This window comes from Bufo bufo, chromosome 2 (genome assembly GCF_905171765.1).
Source record: "Bufo bufo chromosome 2, aBufBuf1.1, whole genome shotgun sequence".
Lineage (NCBI taxonomy): Eukaryota > Metazoa > Chordata > Amphibia > Anura > Bufonidae > Bufo > Bufo bufo.
Window position 1 is genome coordinate 165,538,778 of NC_053390.1, and position 16,733 is coordinate 165,555,510.

The following is a 16,733-nucleotide window of genomic DNA, read 5'->3' on the forward strand; positions in this document are numbered from 1 at the left end:
CCCTGCCCTAACCCCGCCTCTATGCAGTCTAATTGACACCCGGCGCCGCCTGTACAAGCGCGGTCCCGGCGACTGAGCCGGGTGTCAATTAGACTGCATAGAGGCGGGGTTAGGGCAGGGGAGTTACAGCCTGGAGTGAGGGAAGGGCTACCCCCTTGACTTCTACCGTGACTTGTGGAGCTGGAGAAGAGTACTTTATAAAGCGATTTTTCCATGCATATACATCATAGAAAAGCGGGACAAGACCGTGTGCTAACACAATGAGGATGATCTATAAGGTACTTTTGATAGTTTAGTAAGTGAAATCCAGGTGAAAGGTTCGCTTTAAAACATAAACCATATTTATTTGAATACAATTGAAGAAATTCCTGAAATTTTCTAAATTCCTGTAAGTAAATATGTAATGCATCAAGGATTTGAAAACTTGAAAACGCTGTTATACACTTAAAGGGGATTTTCCACTTCAGCAAATAGCATTTATTATGCAGAGAAAGTTTCCCTGGTTACGACCACCCTGCAGTCCAGCAGCATGGTCGTGCTTGTACACTATAGAAAAAAGTTCCAGCTTACGTGCGCTCCCGCGGTCCCTGCCGCCTGAGAGGCTGGCATTTTTTCTTATAGTGTGCAAGCACGAGCACCACTGATGGATTACAGGGTGGTTGTAACCATGGAAACGAGCAGTGTATAATGTGATGGAAAAATGAACCAAGCCAGCAAAGGAAGCAATATGGATAATAACAATACATTAGTAAGTACCTTGTATTAACTTTCTCTACATGATAAATGGATGCAGACAGCACACACATAACATTCGTGTGCCGTCCACATTTTTTTGCGGCCCCATAGAAATGAATGGGTCCACGTTTGATCTATAAAAAATTCAAGCCGAAAATACGTTTGTGTGCATGAGGCCTAAGTGTGTATACATATGTACATAGCTCTCAGTCACTGATGGATGACCAGCGGCGGTCTTAAAGGACTGTCTTACTTCAGCAAGTGGTATTTATCATGTAAAGAAGGTAATGAGAGCCACTTACTACCTTCTATCACATTATGCACTGCTTGTTTCCATGGTTACAACCACCCTGTAATCCAGCAGTGGTGCTCGTGCTTGCCGTGGGAGCTCACATAAGCTGGTACTTTTTTCTATAGTGTACAAGCACAGCCATGCTGCTGGACTGTAGGGTGGTAATAACCATGTAAACTCTCTCTGCATAATAAATGCTGAAGTGTCAAAACCCATTTAATGATTGTAGGAAATCTATGAATTTGTCCTCAGAAAAAGTTAGGGTAGGTTCACATTTGCATTTAATGGATCCGGCAGAGAACAGCCTGCCAGAGTTCACTCGATCCTGCCATTCACCACCAGACCCCTGAACTCCGACAGACTGTTCTATGCCGAATCCGTTAAATGCAAATGTGAACCTACCCTAAAAAAAATCTCTATGTATGCCCAGGAAAAGCAGAGACATGTGTGCAAGTCTAAATGGGAATAAAAGATATGTAAAAACTGCAGCTGCTATTCAGTCTGTGGCTTGTTTTCTAGGTCTTCATGATCATCTGCTCCACTGCAGCCATTGACTAGATTTGGCGGTGACTTGTCCACAAGAGACACTTTACTGCTGAAGCCAGTTATTGGCTGCAGCAGAGCAGCTGTCATGCACATGCAGGGGACGAATTAAACAAGCTGAGTATAAGGGACAGGAGAGGTGAGAAGATACTGAGTATAAGGCCCCTTTCACACGGGCGAGATTTTCGCGCAGGTGCAATGTGGGAGTTGAACGCATTGCACCCGCACTGAATCCCGACCCATTCATTTCAATGGGGCTGTTCAGATGAGCGGTGGTTTTCACGCATCACTTGTGTGTTGCGTGAAAATCGCAGCATGCTCTATATTCTGCGTTTTTCACGCAACGCAGGCCCCATAGAAGTGAATGGGGTTGCGTGAAAATCGCAAGCATCCACAAGCAAGTGCGGATGCGGTGCGATTTTCACTCACGGTTGCTAGGAGACGATCGGGATGGAGACCCGATCATTATTATTTTCCCTTATAACATGGTTATAAGGGAAAATAATAGCATTTTGAATACAGAATGCATAGTAAACTAGCGCTGGAGGGGTTAAAAAAATAAAATAATAAATTTAACTCACCTTAGTCCACTTGATCGCGTAGCCCGGCATCTCCTTCTGTCTCCTTTGCTGAACAGGACCTATGGTGAGCATTAATTACAGGTAAAGGACCTTTGGTGACGTCACTCCGGTCATCACATGATCTTTTACCATGGTGATGGATCATGTGATGACCGGAGTGACGTCACCAAAGGTCCTTTACCTGTAATTAATGCTCACCACAGGTCCTGTTCAGCAAAGGAGACAGAAGGAGATGCCGGGCTACGCGATCAAGTGGACTAAGGTGAGTTAAATTATTTATTTATTTATTTATTTATTTTAACCCCTCCAGCGCTAGTTTACTATGCATTCTGTATTCAGAATGCTATTATTTTCTCTTATAACTATGTTATAAGGGGAAATATTACAATCTACAGAACACCGATCCCAAGCCCGAACTTCTGTGAAGAAGTTTGGGTTTGGGTACCAAACATGCACGATTTTTCTCACGCGAGTGCAAAACGCATTACAATGTTTTGCACTCGCGCGGAAAAATCGCGGGTGTTACCGCAACGCACCCGCACCTTTTCCCGCAACGCCCGTGTGAACCCAGCCTAGGGGACAGGAGAGAACACAGGAGAGGTGAGAAGATACAGAGTATAAGGGCCCTTGCACACGACCGTATGCCCTCCGAGACATACGGTTCGTGAGCGGGCTATATGTCCCGGAGCGGCATTGATCGTGCGCACTGGAGCACACTGCTTTATAGATTACAATGATGCTGTGCACGTCGGGCAGCCCGCGGGACAATATGATCTTATGAGTGCAGGACAATAGCAGTGCGGGTGGCCCGACGTGCACAGCACCATTGTAATCTATGAAGCTGTTTGCTCCCGTACACACGATCAATGCCACTCCGGGATATATGGCCCGCTCACGGACCGTATGTCTTGGAGGGCATACAGTCGTGTGCAAGGGCCCTAAGAGAGGAGAGAACACAGGAGAAGTGAGAACTGATTTTCTATCACCACTAGAACACTCTGCACTTATATCACTGTTTTTGAAAGATATGATCCTTACATTTATAGAACATAAAATATATTTATGATTATCATTTCAATATTTTTTTACTTTCTATGAAAGTAAAAAAATTTATTCCACAATATTAACTGATAATATTCCTTTTAAGCTGGAGGTGGTACATTTCTACCAACTCTACCCCAAACTAGCTTCAACTCCATGACTCCCACTCCACAGCCCTGTGTTTTTTCATCATGATTTTTTTTTAAAGCTTGGGGCTCTAACTGCAGACAGTTTTGCCTCATTATTGAGAACATGGTTGTATAGGTCATAGCTGATGCATGAGACATGAGCTCCTGAAGCACATCAGCAAGGAATCTCACTTTTTGCTCGCATAAAACAGTATTGCTTGATGATAGAATGTAAGAAAATAGAGCTTGGCTGACCTGATGAGACCTTTTCACATCCGGAAATAATGATACCAGAAAAAAATTCCCGAAATCTCTCCCTAGTTCACTAGTATATCAATAACTTCTCAGTGCCTTTTTAGCTCATGCTGGCTATTACTGATACCGCCAATGGTCCCTCTTTGAGCCCCTTGTAAATGTTATCTTGAATGTCTTAGATGCAACTCAGATGCAGACTGTGTTCACTAGACTTCAGAGTCTTCACTATTAGGGCTCATGCACACAACCGTATGCCCTCTGAGACATACGGTCCGTGAGCCGGCCATATGTCCCGGAGTGGCAGACATCGTGCGCACGGGAGCCTCGCAACATCATAGGTTACTATGATGCTGTGCGCATCAGGCCGCCCCATGGACTATTGTCCTGCATTTATAAGATCATATGAGTGCGGGACAATATCCCCGCGGGTGGCCCGATGCGCACAGCATCATAGTAACCTATGATGCTGCGAGGCTCCCGTGTGCACGATGTATGCCACTCCGGGACATATGGCCGGCTCACGGACCGTATGTCTCGGAGGGCATCTTAGGCTAAGTTCCCATCTGCATCGGAGGCTCGGTTCGGGACCTCTTTCACAGATTCCATCAGAGCCAGCGGACAAAAAAAGGCTTGCATGCAGGACTTCTTTTCCGCTAAGAGAGTGGACTCTTGAACTGGACCAAACAAGCCCTATTATAGTCAATAGGGTTTCTTTCTATGCTGTTGGCTCACTTATGGACATGTCTGTTATATTTCTTGTACTGCCCCTGTAACAGAACAATGCAAATCGATACCACTGGTGTGAACCCAGCCTTATCCTGATTGTATCTGGTTACATTTCATTGGTGCTATTCAATGACTATGAGGGAGGGAGCCTTCAGATGTGGTGGAACTGCCGCAGATTTTACAGAAGTGCAGCACAATCCATGTCGATATCTGAACGTAACACAATCCGGGTTTTCTTTTGGAACCTCTTTTGGAAAAAAATCTTCAACTTGTGAAATCATGGCAGATTTGTTGCAGAAATTTCTTCAAGTGAAAAACTGTGCCATTTATCTTGAATTGAGTTGTTTCTGCCACATGTATATAGGATTTTACCCCTAGTTAGAGGTATGGAACAGTAGAAGAAATGTCCCCATGTGAGCATGCCCTAGTTTACATGCTTTCAGTGGTTCTTGTTTTATTTCTTGTTTGTTGCCTTTCTATCAGAAAATCTGCTTTTGTCCAACAACCCGGGACCCCTGCCAACCAGCATTTTGAGAAGACACCGGCGCTCACAGTAGCCCTGCGGCTTTTCCTAGGTGCTGTGCTTGGGGAGCTGGGAGAACTACTGAGAGTGCCGTTGCCTTCTCAAACAGCCGATCGATAGGGGGTCCCGATTGTCGGACCCCCACGATCAGATACTGAAGACCAGAGGATAGGTTATCGGTACATGTCCTATCGTCCATATTGTGGTAAAGATTATCCCTTTCTATTGATGGGAGGAGGATACAACAAAGAAACCTATTTAACTCTCACAGATCACTAATGAAAGGAATCTACCGCTGAATGTGACAGACCCATCTGTCGGCATTATTCCATGTTGTGTAGTGAAGACGGGGTTATTGTTGTCCACTGCTCCTCATCACATGTCCCTGCTAAATTATAGTGTTCCCCAGAGTCCTTGGCGCCACCTAGAATTGATTAATTGATTGATTTGTTATAATGCATCTAGAAGAGGGAACAGAAAACCTCAATATTGCGGTCAGGGTCTGCAAGCATAGTTCATTTCCACAAGATTAATGGTACAAAGCAGCGCTCATCCCACCAACTGTTCGTGTGATTCAGCCATTGTGGATTTGATGGTCTGCAGCTAAGTTCCTGGCTTGTGTGTCTGAAGGGACCTTCAGAGGCTTTTCAGGGTTTAAAAAGGAAGTTTTGGGGTTGTGGGCAGTGCCAGCTGCTGAGGAGTAGTTATGTGCAGACAGTTCCCGCTAATACACATTTTGTACTGTTATTTTTTAGAATGACAGGCGCTCTATATGAAAGTACTAGACAACTGCATATACTACAGTAATATATTAGTACAGTGATGGTTAACTTTTAGTATCTTTGCTTGAAAGTTTTTTAATATAATATATACCTATGTTAGTCTGCCATACACTTTAGATAACTGTTGGCCATCCGCTATCCCTCCTGACCGTCCCTGGCCGAGCATGCCTGTGTATGTGTTAAAATCCAACAACCTAATTCTTCTTTGCTCGGGCATCTCGCTGGGGGGAAGTTGGGACCCTTCCTTTCACATTAAATGGTCCCTTTGAAATCATTGATTCAGCCAACATTAATTTTAAGCTTGTTTTACAATAAATTATACACAACATTTTACAAGCAGGTGAAATACCATACACTTAGGCAGCACTTAAAGGGTTGTTCTTCCCTGGGGAGTTGTGCATACCCCCCAGTGTAGTCGGACCCATGGTGGGTATCATACTTGCCTGGTAGGCACTACAGGGTTCCAGCTCCTATACTCTCCCAGCTCCACTAAAACTACTGAGTGTCTGACACAGGTCACGTGGCCCCTGCAGCCAATGACTAGCTGCAGTAGTGAGCAGTGGAGAGGGTGGAGTCAGAACCCAGCAGCGGGGAACCGGTAGCTAAGAATCCCACCATGGGTCTGGCCACCCTGGGAGGATCTGCAGAAAAGTCCCCCAGAGGTGAACAACCCTTTTCGTTTAGGTAAGAGCAGAATAAGTGTACTCTCTAGGTAATTGGATTCCAGCTCACCCTCCTTTTTTTTGCAAGGTGCACGGATATAAAGGATGAAGCCTTGTTATAATAGGTTGAAAGGAAGGAAATCCGGCACTCAAAATTGATGAAGTCGTAGGTTCCTTTATTTGGTCATGCGATGACCAGTGATACCCTTGTTGACTGACAAGGGCATCACTGGTTATTAATCATTCTGTACCTGATGCATCGCATGACCAAATAAAGGAACCTACGACTTCATCAATTTTGAGTGCCGAATTTCCTTCCTTTCAACCCAGAATAAGTGTACATATTCAGTGGCACAGATCAATAGAACGGAGAGCCAGCTGTTGAGAAATAAGCCTCCCTAGGAAATACACGGGTGTCCCAACACTCTTTTATAGATTTGGGCACCTTTGCAGTGTTTCATGTTACAGCACTCCATTCAGTAGGTGGCTTAGGGTAGAGAAGGGGAGTTATGTTTATTTTATTTTAAAAAAATCAGAAATAAAAACAGGGGTGCAGCCCTCGGTACCATTCTGTGTGGCCGCAACCATGTCTATGTCTTGTGGCTTTTCACATGTATTGTTCATGCATTCTCCTGTTAGATGGGAGTCCCGGAAGTATAAATAGACAGTAATGGTGTATACTTGGTCTTCAATATGCCATAAATACAGTATTTCAGTTGGTAATACCCCTTTAAGTTTTATTTTCGGCCCTTGAAATTGGTTCAGTCTGACAATGTGGCCCCTAACCAGAAAAGATTGTGCAGCCCTGAATAAGAGGATGGTATAAAAAAAAAGGTAAATCCCAGACAAAAGCAAAAACAAACAGCAGCACTCTGCAAACACAAATAATAAAGCAAATACAATCATGCCATACTCTGTCAAAAATGTACTAATGATACGTTATAAATGTGAGATTCTTGGCAAACGCATTTTGTACAAAATTAGTTGTGCCTGTCTGCCAGCATCAAAGCGATCTCTTTAGGACAGGAACCTACACTAAATACTACGTCTGCTGGTGCCTCCGTTAAATTCAGGGAAATCCCAGACAAGCCCTTTAAACAGTAGCATGCATTTTTCTATTATGCAGTGGTGCTTTTAAATAATTGTATTACTTTTTGAAAAGGAATAACTTTACAGATGATCAACAGTCAGGCCTATGAGTACAATTCCTAAACATTATTTGCATATCATTGAGCTACTTGTAATATAAGCAGTAATGTATATCAAGAAGAGTTATTATTTTGAATAATCAATGTGACCCACCAAAGAATCCTCTGCAGGTTTACTTCTGAAGACTATAGAGGCCCTTTACATGGGCCAGTGATCAGCCCAATGTTCCCGATCATTGCCCAACCATCAGCCGACACAAGCAAACACCCGTCTATCAATGATTGCAGCTTTTATTTGGTCATATGTACTTCATTCAAAACCTTCTATAATCAGTTATAGGAGCAACCATTTGTTCAAACCCTTCTAGATAATTGCCCTATGAAAATGAAGCAATTTCCCACCAACTTCCTATATTGTCACTGCCGTTCATTGGGGCAACTCATCCGCCCCCTATAAACAGGCCCAGGCTGGCCATATACAGTACATAGCTCCTGGCTGTATGCTATATGTACACATGCATTCTTGGCTTGGTCGAATCTGCGTGTTCTCATTGTGGAGATGGGATTAAGGCTACTTTCACACTCGTGTTTTGGCTTTCCGTTTGTGAGATCCGTTCAGGGCTCTCAGAGGCAGTCCAAAACGTGTCACAAGATATTTAGGGGGAGATTTATCAAACTGGTGTAAAGTAGAACTGGCTTAGGCTACTTTCACACTTGCGTTTGGGGTTCCGCTTGTGAGATCCATTTGAGGGCTCTCACAAGCGGCCCCGAACTGATCCGTTCATCCCCAATGCATTCTGAATGGATAAGGATTTGTTCAGAATGCATCAGTTTGGCTCCGTTCCGCCTCCATTCCGCTCTGGAGGCGGACACCAAAACGCAGCTTGCAGCGTTTTGGTGTCCGCCTGGCCGTGCGGAGCCAAACGGATCCGTCCTGACTTACAATGCAAGTCAATGGGGACGGATCCGTTTGACGTTGACACAATATGGTGCAATTGCAAACGGATCCGTCCCCCATTGACTTTCAATGTAAAGTCAGGAGTCCCTATTAATATACCATCGGATCGGAGTTTTCTCCAATCCGATGGTATATTTTAACTTGAAGCGTCCCCATCACCATGGGAACGCCTCTATGTTAGAATATACCATCGGATTTGAGTTAGATCGTGAAAACTCAGATCCGACAGTATATTCTAACACAGAGGCGTTCCCATAGTGATGGGGATGCTTCAAGTTAGAATATACTAAGAACTGTGGACATAACGGCCCCCTGCTGCCTGGCAGCACCTGATCTCTTACAGGGGGCTGTGAGCCGCACCTGAGGGGTTAATTGTGCGTATCATAGCCCCTTGTAAGAGATCAGGTGCTGCCAGGCAGCAGGGGCCAGACCCCCCTCCCTCCCCAGTTTTAAATTCATTGGTGGCCAGTGCGGCCCCCCCTCCCTCCCCAGTATTAAATTCATTGGTGGCCAGTGCGGCCCCCCCTCCCTCCCCAGTATTAAATTCATTGGTGGCCAGTGCGGCCCCCATCCCTCCCCAGTATTAAATTCATTGGTGGCCAGTGCGGCCTCCCCTCCCTCCCCAGTATTAAATTCATTGGTGGCCAGTGCGGCCCCCCCTCCCTCCCTCGTATTAAATTCATTGGTGGCCAGTGCGGCCCCCCCCCCCTAATTAAAATCACCCCCCCATCATTGGTGGCAGCGGAGAGTTCTGATCTGAGTCCTAGTTTAATCGCGGCGCATTGCTTATAGCACGGACCTTTCACTTACCAGTAAGAGGAGCGACCGGCCGGCCACAGACAGCGCAGGTAAGTATAATGCTTCTAAAATTGCTAAGTACTGCAGTCCTGGCTGCCATGGTAATCGATCGGAGCCCCAGCGATTAAACTGGGACTCCGATCGGAACTCTCCGCTGCCACCAATGATGGGGGGGGGGGGGGGAGAGTTGGCCACCAATGAATTTAAAACTGCGGAGGGAGGGAGGGGGGGCCCCCTGCTGCCTGGCAGCACCTGATCTCTTACAGGGGGCTATGATACGCACAATTAACCCCTCAGGTGCGGCACCTGAGGGGTTAATTGTGCGGATCACAGCCCCCTGTAAGAGATCGGGGGCTGCCAGGCAGCGGGGGGCCGTTATGTACACAGTTCTTAGTATATTCTAACTTGAAGCGTCCCCATCACCATGGGAACGCCTCTGTGTTAGAATATACTGTCGTGATCTGAGTTTTGTGAAAACTCAGATCTGAAAAAGCTGTTTATGCAGACGGATCCGTTCTGAACGGATGCAAGCGTTTGCATTATAGGTGCGGATCTGTCTGCGCAGATACCAGACGGATCCGCACCGAACGCAAGTGTGAAAGTAGCCTTAGTTGCCTATAGCAACCAATCAGATTTCACCATTCACTTTTCGCAGCTCTTTTGGAAATTGAAAGGTGGAATCTGGTTGCTATGGGCAACTAAGCCAGTTCTACTTTACACCAGTTTGATAAATTTCCTCCTTGGTGTTCAAGTGAAATTAGTTTTTGGCCATGTGAAAATCTGCAAACAAGATTTGGCTGATTCGGACCACCAGGTAAAATACAATTTTTTACTTTTTATACATTTATTAGTAAGTTTGGAGAAAAATGTATGTAACGTTATCTGTCAGGTTCATTGAAATTGATACAGTTGTCGGCCACACGAGTGGTTAACTTCTCCCAGCTCATGTTATCATGAACACGAGGCCGACCCTCGTACACAATACAGCCATGCTAATGGATGATTTCAGGAATTACTGGTCCGCAGAAGCAGTTTCCACTATAATGTATTATAGCATGCTGCCTGTAGTGGAGGGGGTCAGTGTGTGCACGTTAGATTGTGTATCGGCACACCACCTATGAGTAGTAAGGGGCGCACATACTTGTCTCTGGGGTTCGGCTGTACTTTGTATCCCTCCTGATGGATTGCACATGTATTGGACTAAATACATTTGAGCCTTGTTCTGTCGGATGACGTACTATGGAGCTATGTTGCTGAGGCACCGTACAGCTTCAGTGCCTGCGGATCCATAGGACCTCCGTGTTCCTCTCTGCGGCCCCTCTGTCAGAGCCTTGTCTGGATGCAGAGCTCGGAGGCTGTCCCCCTGGGGTCCTGCATCAGGGCATAGTTTGCTCCTTCTCTCTGTGCTTCTGTGAGTGTTTCCTTCAGATACTCCAGTTTCCACACCTCACAATATATACATGAAAATGACTTGATGTGACTGTCTTAGGATACGTGAGCTTCCAGATGTGGTGAGGAACATGCCAGGGCTTTCTATTAGTGAGGACGGACTCCTGCTGCATTTTACTACCAGCTCTTTATGGCTCTGAGCTAATGGACTGAGCCATAAATCCTGGACCTTTCTGTTTGCCGTGAAGTACTTGAAGGTGGTCACTCTGTCTTCCAGATTAATCTGTTACTAAAACTCTTTTTCCTCTACATGACATTCTTCTTCAATGCGAAGGAAGAGGAAAGTAAACTGGGAAATGCCAGGCATACTGCTTTGTCCGGAGTTCCTATTGTGTATTCTTGACTTGCGGCCAGATCCTGCAGCTCCACAGCACTGGCTGAATACACAATCCTGATCTGGCCCTTGTTTCACACTCAGAATATGGAAATAAACAATTGCAGTTATTGCCTGTTTCTATTAAATAAATCACATTGCGGTTACACGAGCTAAAATAAAACCAATCCTCTTTTTTAATTTTTTTATTCAAGCATATAAGAAAAGCGGTTTCCTAAAGTAATTACCGTAGTCCTATCTATGCTTACATTTTCCATTGGTTGCCGTCAGCAATGCCTCCCCCAGTATATGCACGCAAAGTCACCAGGAGCCAAGCAGCCATGTAGAAGACCTTGTAAAAGTTGGTGGTGACGATTGTATTTTTAGTGATTTATATTCTTAGGATGGATGTGGAGAATCATTTAATTTCCTTTTTGTTTGAGTTGTGCACATTTTCACCAGCCAGCAGAGTGATTCCATTCCCAGGAGCAGCTGTCACCTTTATATTGGGATAGACCGAGCAGATCCCCTTCGTGTGGTGCACCCGTGACTGTATATGCTGTTCCCGATGTGTAAGGTTGGGCTCTGATTATTAAGATTCAGGGTGGGACTTCTCAGATTTCCTTTTAGGAAGTTAGCTGTAGGGTGTTTCAGTCTACATCTGAGCTTCACGCAGACTGAAGAGTGGAAGGAGCAACTGCAAAAGAGTGCTGTCAGTGTTGTCTCAGGATTACCGGGGCGCTGCACAGCATTGGGGGGAGGTATTCAGACCTACATGAAGCCCAAGGTAAGTGTGGAATATTAATGGAATCTTCTGTCTGGTTATCTAGAACGCAGGGAAAGTCGTAAGGGGAAAAAAGCTACTAGTTGATCAGGGTGTATTCCCAACCAAGCATGATAAGCACCTCTTTACAGAAGAGCTGGATGTCAGTGCCATATTAGTATATAGGGTATGTGCCTGCTTGTTTGTGTATCACATCTTTGGTGAAAAGTGCTGTGGACGCTTCTAGACGCCTTTAAAGTTTTATATATAAACGCCTTTGTGTAAAATATTGTCATATTGCAGTAAATGGCATTGAGTGATTTTTACAACTTTAATCTACTGAAGTGCGTGTGTGACTACTGGCCCCACTTGTGTAGAAAGGCTCTGTGCTGTGCCTGAGCCGAGGCACACAAAATCATATTATGAGCAATCTGTAAATAAGGAGATATTCTGAGGGATGGGACAGAATTGTATTCCTATGTTGTGTTTCTGCTGTATCTACTAGAAAAGCAAGGCTCTTCCGGACTCATAACAGGGGCAGCCATTTATCTTCTGCCTGTGAAATGCCCTGCGAGAGGGTGGACATATTACAGGTGCCCCCTGTGCCCTCCGCTGCCACTGAACCATTTTTGACCCGAGGGCACTGTGGTTCCTTAATCAGTAAGAAATAGGAGCCAGCACTTATGACTCATGCCCCCTTGTCTTATCCTTGGCACCAGAGAGCGTTAGATAAATTGCATGCACAATTCTTTATTATATAACTGTTGTTTAGTTTGTTTCAAAGAAAAATGTTGACATGGAGCCCGTTTTGCAGCGGTTGGGGGCAGCGGGCTGCTCTTGGGCTGATAATAGGCATTCCTAACCTGTCACAATGGTGGGCTCATTTAACCATGTAACTGGTCGAGAACTACAGGCCCAGTTATTAGTGGTTGTTCTAAGGAAATATTATTTTAGATGTGTGCTTATCAGTGGATTTAATTTTCCTATGTTTCCAGACAGAATAATAAGCTGCTAAAGGCTATTTAAGCTGGCAGCACATGCCAAGGTGACATTTTGCCATTCCTCCTTGTGCAGTACATCAAGCACACTTTTTTAAGCTCGGGCAGTAGGGTAGGACTTTCTATATACAGTGGAAGTCAATGGCATAGGTATCCAAATGCTGCACATTATACACCTGTATATAGCCTGCGGTGCATGACCCTGTGGTTTTGTGTTGTCATAAGCTCATATGGCTGCACCAGAAATGGTACGCTTCTCTTCTAGAGCACGATTAGGTCATGGCCGCATGGATCTCTGAGTGTATAGATTGCCCCATATTTAACCCCTTCCTGACACAGCAATTTTCTGTTTTTTGCATTTTCGTTTCTCGCTCCCTGCCTTCCCAGAACCGTAACTTTTTAAATTTTTCTGTTCGCATAGCCATATGAGGACCCCACATCCGCCGTACATGTATGGCGAATGTCGGGAAGGGGTTAAAGAGGTTTACGAACAAGTTTTTTTTTTTTTTTTTTCAGTAATTTAAATATTATCAGACTACATATAGTCAATGGAGTTAAAAGGTTTGACTTGATGTGTGACCATAACCCTCAGAGGCTCCTTTAGTCCTGAGAAGCTTGATGACATAGCACACACCTTGTCCCTCTCAGATTTTGAATTCTATTTGCTTTGTTTCTTCTTAAGGGCTCATGCACACAAACGTATTTTCTTTCTGTGTCTGTTCCTTTTTTTGCGGACCATATGCAGAACCATTCATTTCAGTGGGTCAGCAAAAAAAAAAGGAAGGTACTCCGTGTGCATTCCGTTTCCGTATTTCCATTCCACAGAAAAATATAACCTGTCCTATTATTGTCCGCAAATCACGTTCCGTGGCTCCATTCATGTCAATGGTTCCGCCAAAAAAACTGAATGCATATGGAATGCAACTGTATGTCATCCGTATGTCATTCATTTTTGCGGAACCATCTGTTCTACATTTTATGCCCAGCCCACTTTTGCTATGTGCTTAGTGTTCACAAATATTGGCTGAGCACATGTGCAGGAAAGGGACTGAGGCCTAGATTAGCTGTTGATCAGAGCTTTGAAGACGGTTGTGCAGAGCCTAATTTCTCTTATACAAGAAAGCGTGCATGGGAGGAGGTTGCGCGACACACTGCTGCTGACCTAACGGGATAAGGGAAATTCCAAAAAGCTCTGTGACCTAGGTAAGACCACCCATGCTTAAGTTTTGGTTTATGATAATTTATTTGTGTCTACATTTTAAGCAGCTGCGTAGCTATAGGGGAAGCAGGAGTAGTCCATGTTTTGCGCCACAACTATGAAGGGAGACACCCAGGAGCATTTAAATGAATTGCAAAGATGTACCTCCTCCTCAGTACTTGTTTTGACAGTTAACTCTTAAAAATGCATAATTTGTATGAAGTCTATGTTGTGTCTTAAACACTTTTCACATTTTTGCGCTATTTTAAAGCATAGTGTAATTGGCATAGAGGTCTTGAAATGCAAGTCCTGCAGATCCAAGCCGTCCATGACGAGTCTGGTCCAATCCTGTGGATCAAGAATAGGTACCAGACTCCTAAACCGCATCTAAGGAAGCATCATGAATCCTGATGAAGTTGTGCAGGATCACACATGCTTTAATAACCAGGGTGGCATTGTCCGGTGCCATCTGTAAGGATGACAGGAATACTCTCCACTTGTTGTTAAGTATTCCAAACGCACACTCAACATACCGACGGGCTCTAGTCAGCCGATAGTTAAATATACGTCCCCTGTCATCCATATTGCGTCTGGGGAAGGGTTGCATGACATGTGGGGCCAAAGCAAAACCTTCATCAGCCACTATTACTAATGGAGTTCGGGTACCCGCAGAACCGGGCACTCTTCTGGGCGGGCTAGTTGGTTGGCATGAAGTCTCTCACTCAATCTGGAAGAACTGAAAATGCGCGCATCTGCAGTGCTCCCATAGGCCCCGATATCCACAATTATAAACTTATATGTAGTGTCAGCTAAAGCCAACAGCGCAATGGAAAGTATTGCTTAGAATTGTAGTACCGGGATCCTGAGTGAGGCGGCTTCTTAACACGTATGTGTTTGCCATCCCTTGCCCCAATGCAGTTTGGAAACTGCGCATCTAGATGAAAGCCCTCAGCAATTCTGATCCAATCCTCTGCTTTGGGCTCGGGCATCACTGTGTCCCGGAGTCGCTCCCAAATCACTTCACATGTTTGACGAACAATCTGAGAAATAGTTGAGACTCCCAGCAGGAACTGAAAATGCAAAATTACCAGTCGCCAGAAACCTGTAGGAAAAAAAAAAAATTCGGTCAACATATTAACTAGACACTACTGGGGTCACTAATCATACTGGTGTAAAGTAGAACTGACTTAGTTAGTCGCCCGTAGCAAAGAATCAGATTACACCTTTCTTTTTCAAAAGGAGCTGTCCAAACTGAAAGGTCTGATATGAATGTTTGCTACAGGCAACTAAGCCAGTTCTACTTTACAACAGATATTTACACATAACATAGCGAGTCTAGCACACTTAATATCCCAAATAATATCATCACATTATTTAGAGAACCATTGCAGTAAATAGACCTACCTCAGCGTAACGATGAGCCGTTCCTCTGGAGAAATGCAGCGCCTCATATTTGTGTCCTGGTAGGTGAGACCAGGGCGCAGAGACGCTAACTGCTCACAGACATACGACAAAACCCATACAAATTTCTCAGGATGCTGTCGCAGATCTATGTACAGCGTGTGGAAGTGGCCCTTCCTGCTCCGCTGACAGACAATTGGGTGAACCCACTGCCGCCTCCTCCTCGGTTCGTGGGTCAGCATAGTTGGCTGCTGTACATCGTGGCGAGAAAGCAGCCAGCATAGGAGGAACTCTTCCTCAAAGTCGTCAGCCGTGATACAACAGATAGCCAAAGTCGGAAACCAATTCCAGCAAAACGCTGACGTCTAACAAAGCTCTCAATGCTGCAAAAAGCTGAATCAATGGAGTCTGGACAATCACATGACCACCTTCTATAGGGGGTGTGAAAAGATCGCATACGGAAACAATATGGACATGTTTTTGCGAAAAAACTGAATGGAAACAAAAGGCAACAACCGATCCGTAAAATACGGACCGTTAGGCCCAACGTTCGTGTGCATGAGTCCTAAAGCTGAGCCTTCAGCTCCATGCCTGTTATTATATAATCATCGTTGATATGTTCTACTTGGATATTTTTCCTTGTTTTGATTGCATGTTCAGATAGCTGTCAGTCACTGAATAGAATACAGGTAAGGAATCTATACGATAATTCCTTTGTTGTGCTTTTACATACAGGGAGCCCACAGGTGTCAGGTTTAGTGCACTTCTGAGGTTTAACCTCCTAGAAATGACCTTGCTGTGTTATACTAGAGATGGTTTCTCTATCGCCATATGTTTATTATCCTATAATCCTTGAACAGTCTTCATAATGACATCCAAAGCTCCATGTGTCATTTACTGTCATGTAATTTAACACTATTGCATTTATGACATACAGTTCATGGTCTTGTAAAAGTAATTGCATTGAATTCACTTGGGTCTACAATGTACCTGAATTAAGTAAAGCATATTCAAGCTATTTACTTTCCTTGAATTTGCACATTGTAGAAATTCATGCTGAAGCGCACCATTGTTAAAGTGGTTTTACCATCTCAGACAATGGCGGTATATCGCTAGGATATGCCCCCATTGTCTGATAGGTGCGGGTCCCACCTCTGGAGCGGGGAGAGCTGTGGCTGGAGGACCCCGGGGTCCGTCCACCACCAAGCACTGCTCCCATAGAAGTGAATGGGATTGCACCGCGCATGTGCGGCCCCTGCTCATATTCATTTCTATGGGGCAGACGGAGATAGCCGAGCCAGCGGTCCGCTATTTTCGGCAGCCCCATAAAAATGAATGGAGGGCGGCTGCGCATGCGCACTGCGCCCTTCGTTAATTTCCCCACTTCGTTCTCATTGTAGGTGAGACAATGGGGGCATATCCTAGCGATATGCCTCCAT

At 44.9% G+C, this 16,733-nt stretch overlaps 1 protein-coding gene across 5 annotated transcripts in view; it reads left to right on the forward strand.

Annotated features, from left to right (window-relative positions):
* The window catches only part of MCC (MCC regulator of WNT signaling pathway), a 315,415-nt gene that overhangs the window by 111,459 nt on the left and 187,223 nt on the right, over nucleotides 1-16,733 (forward strand). Inside the window, exon 1 of one of the 5 annotated variants that reach the window (XM_040421634.1) lies at nucleotides 11,597-11,721. The exons of the other annotated variants lie outside the window; for them this stretch is intronic. Coding sequence (XP_040277568.1) covers nucleotides 11,710-11,721 — 12 coding nt within the window. The 5' untranslated portion in view covers nucleotides 11,597-11,709. Of the gene's footprint in view, nucleotides 1-11,596; nucleotides 11,722-16,733 lie in introns of those variants that run through there. 5 annotated transcript variants of the gene reach the window in all.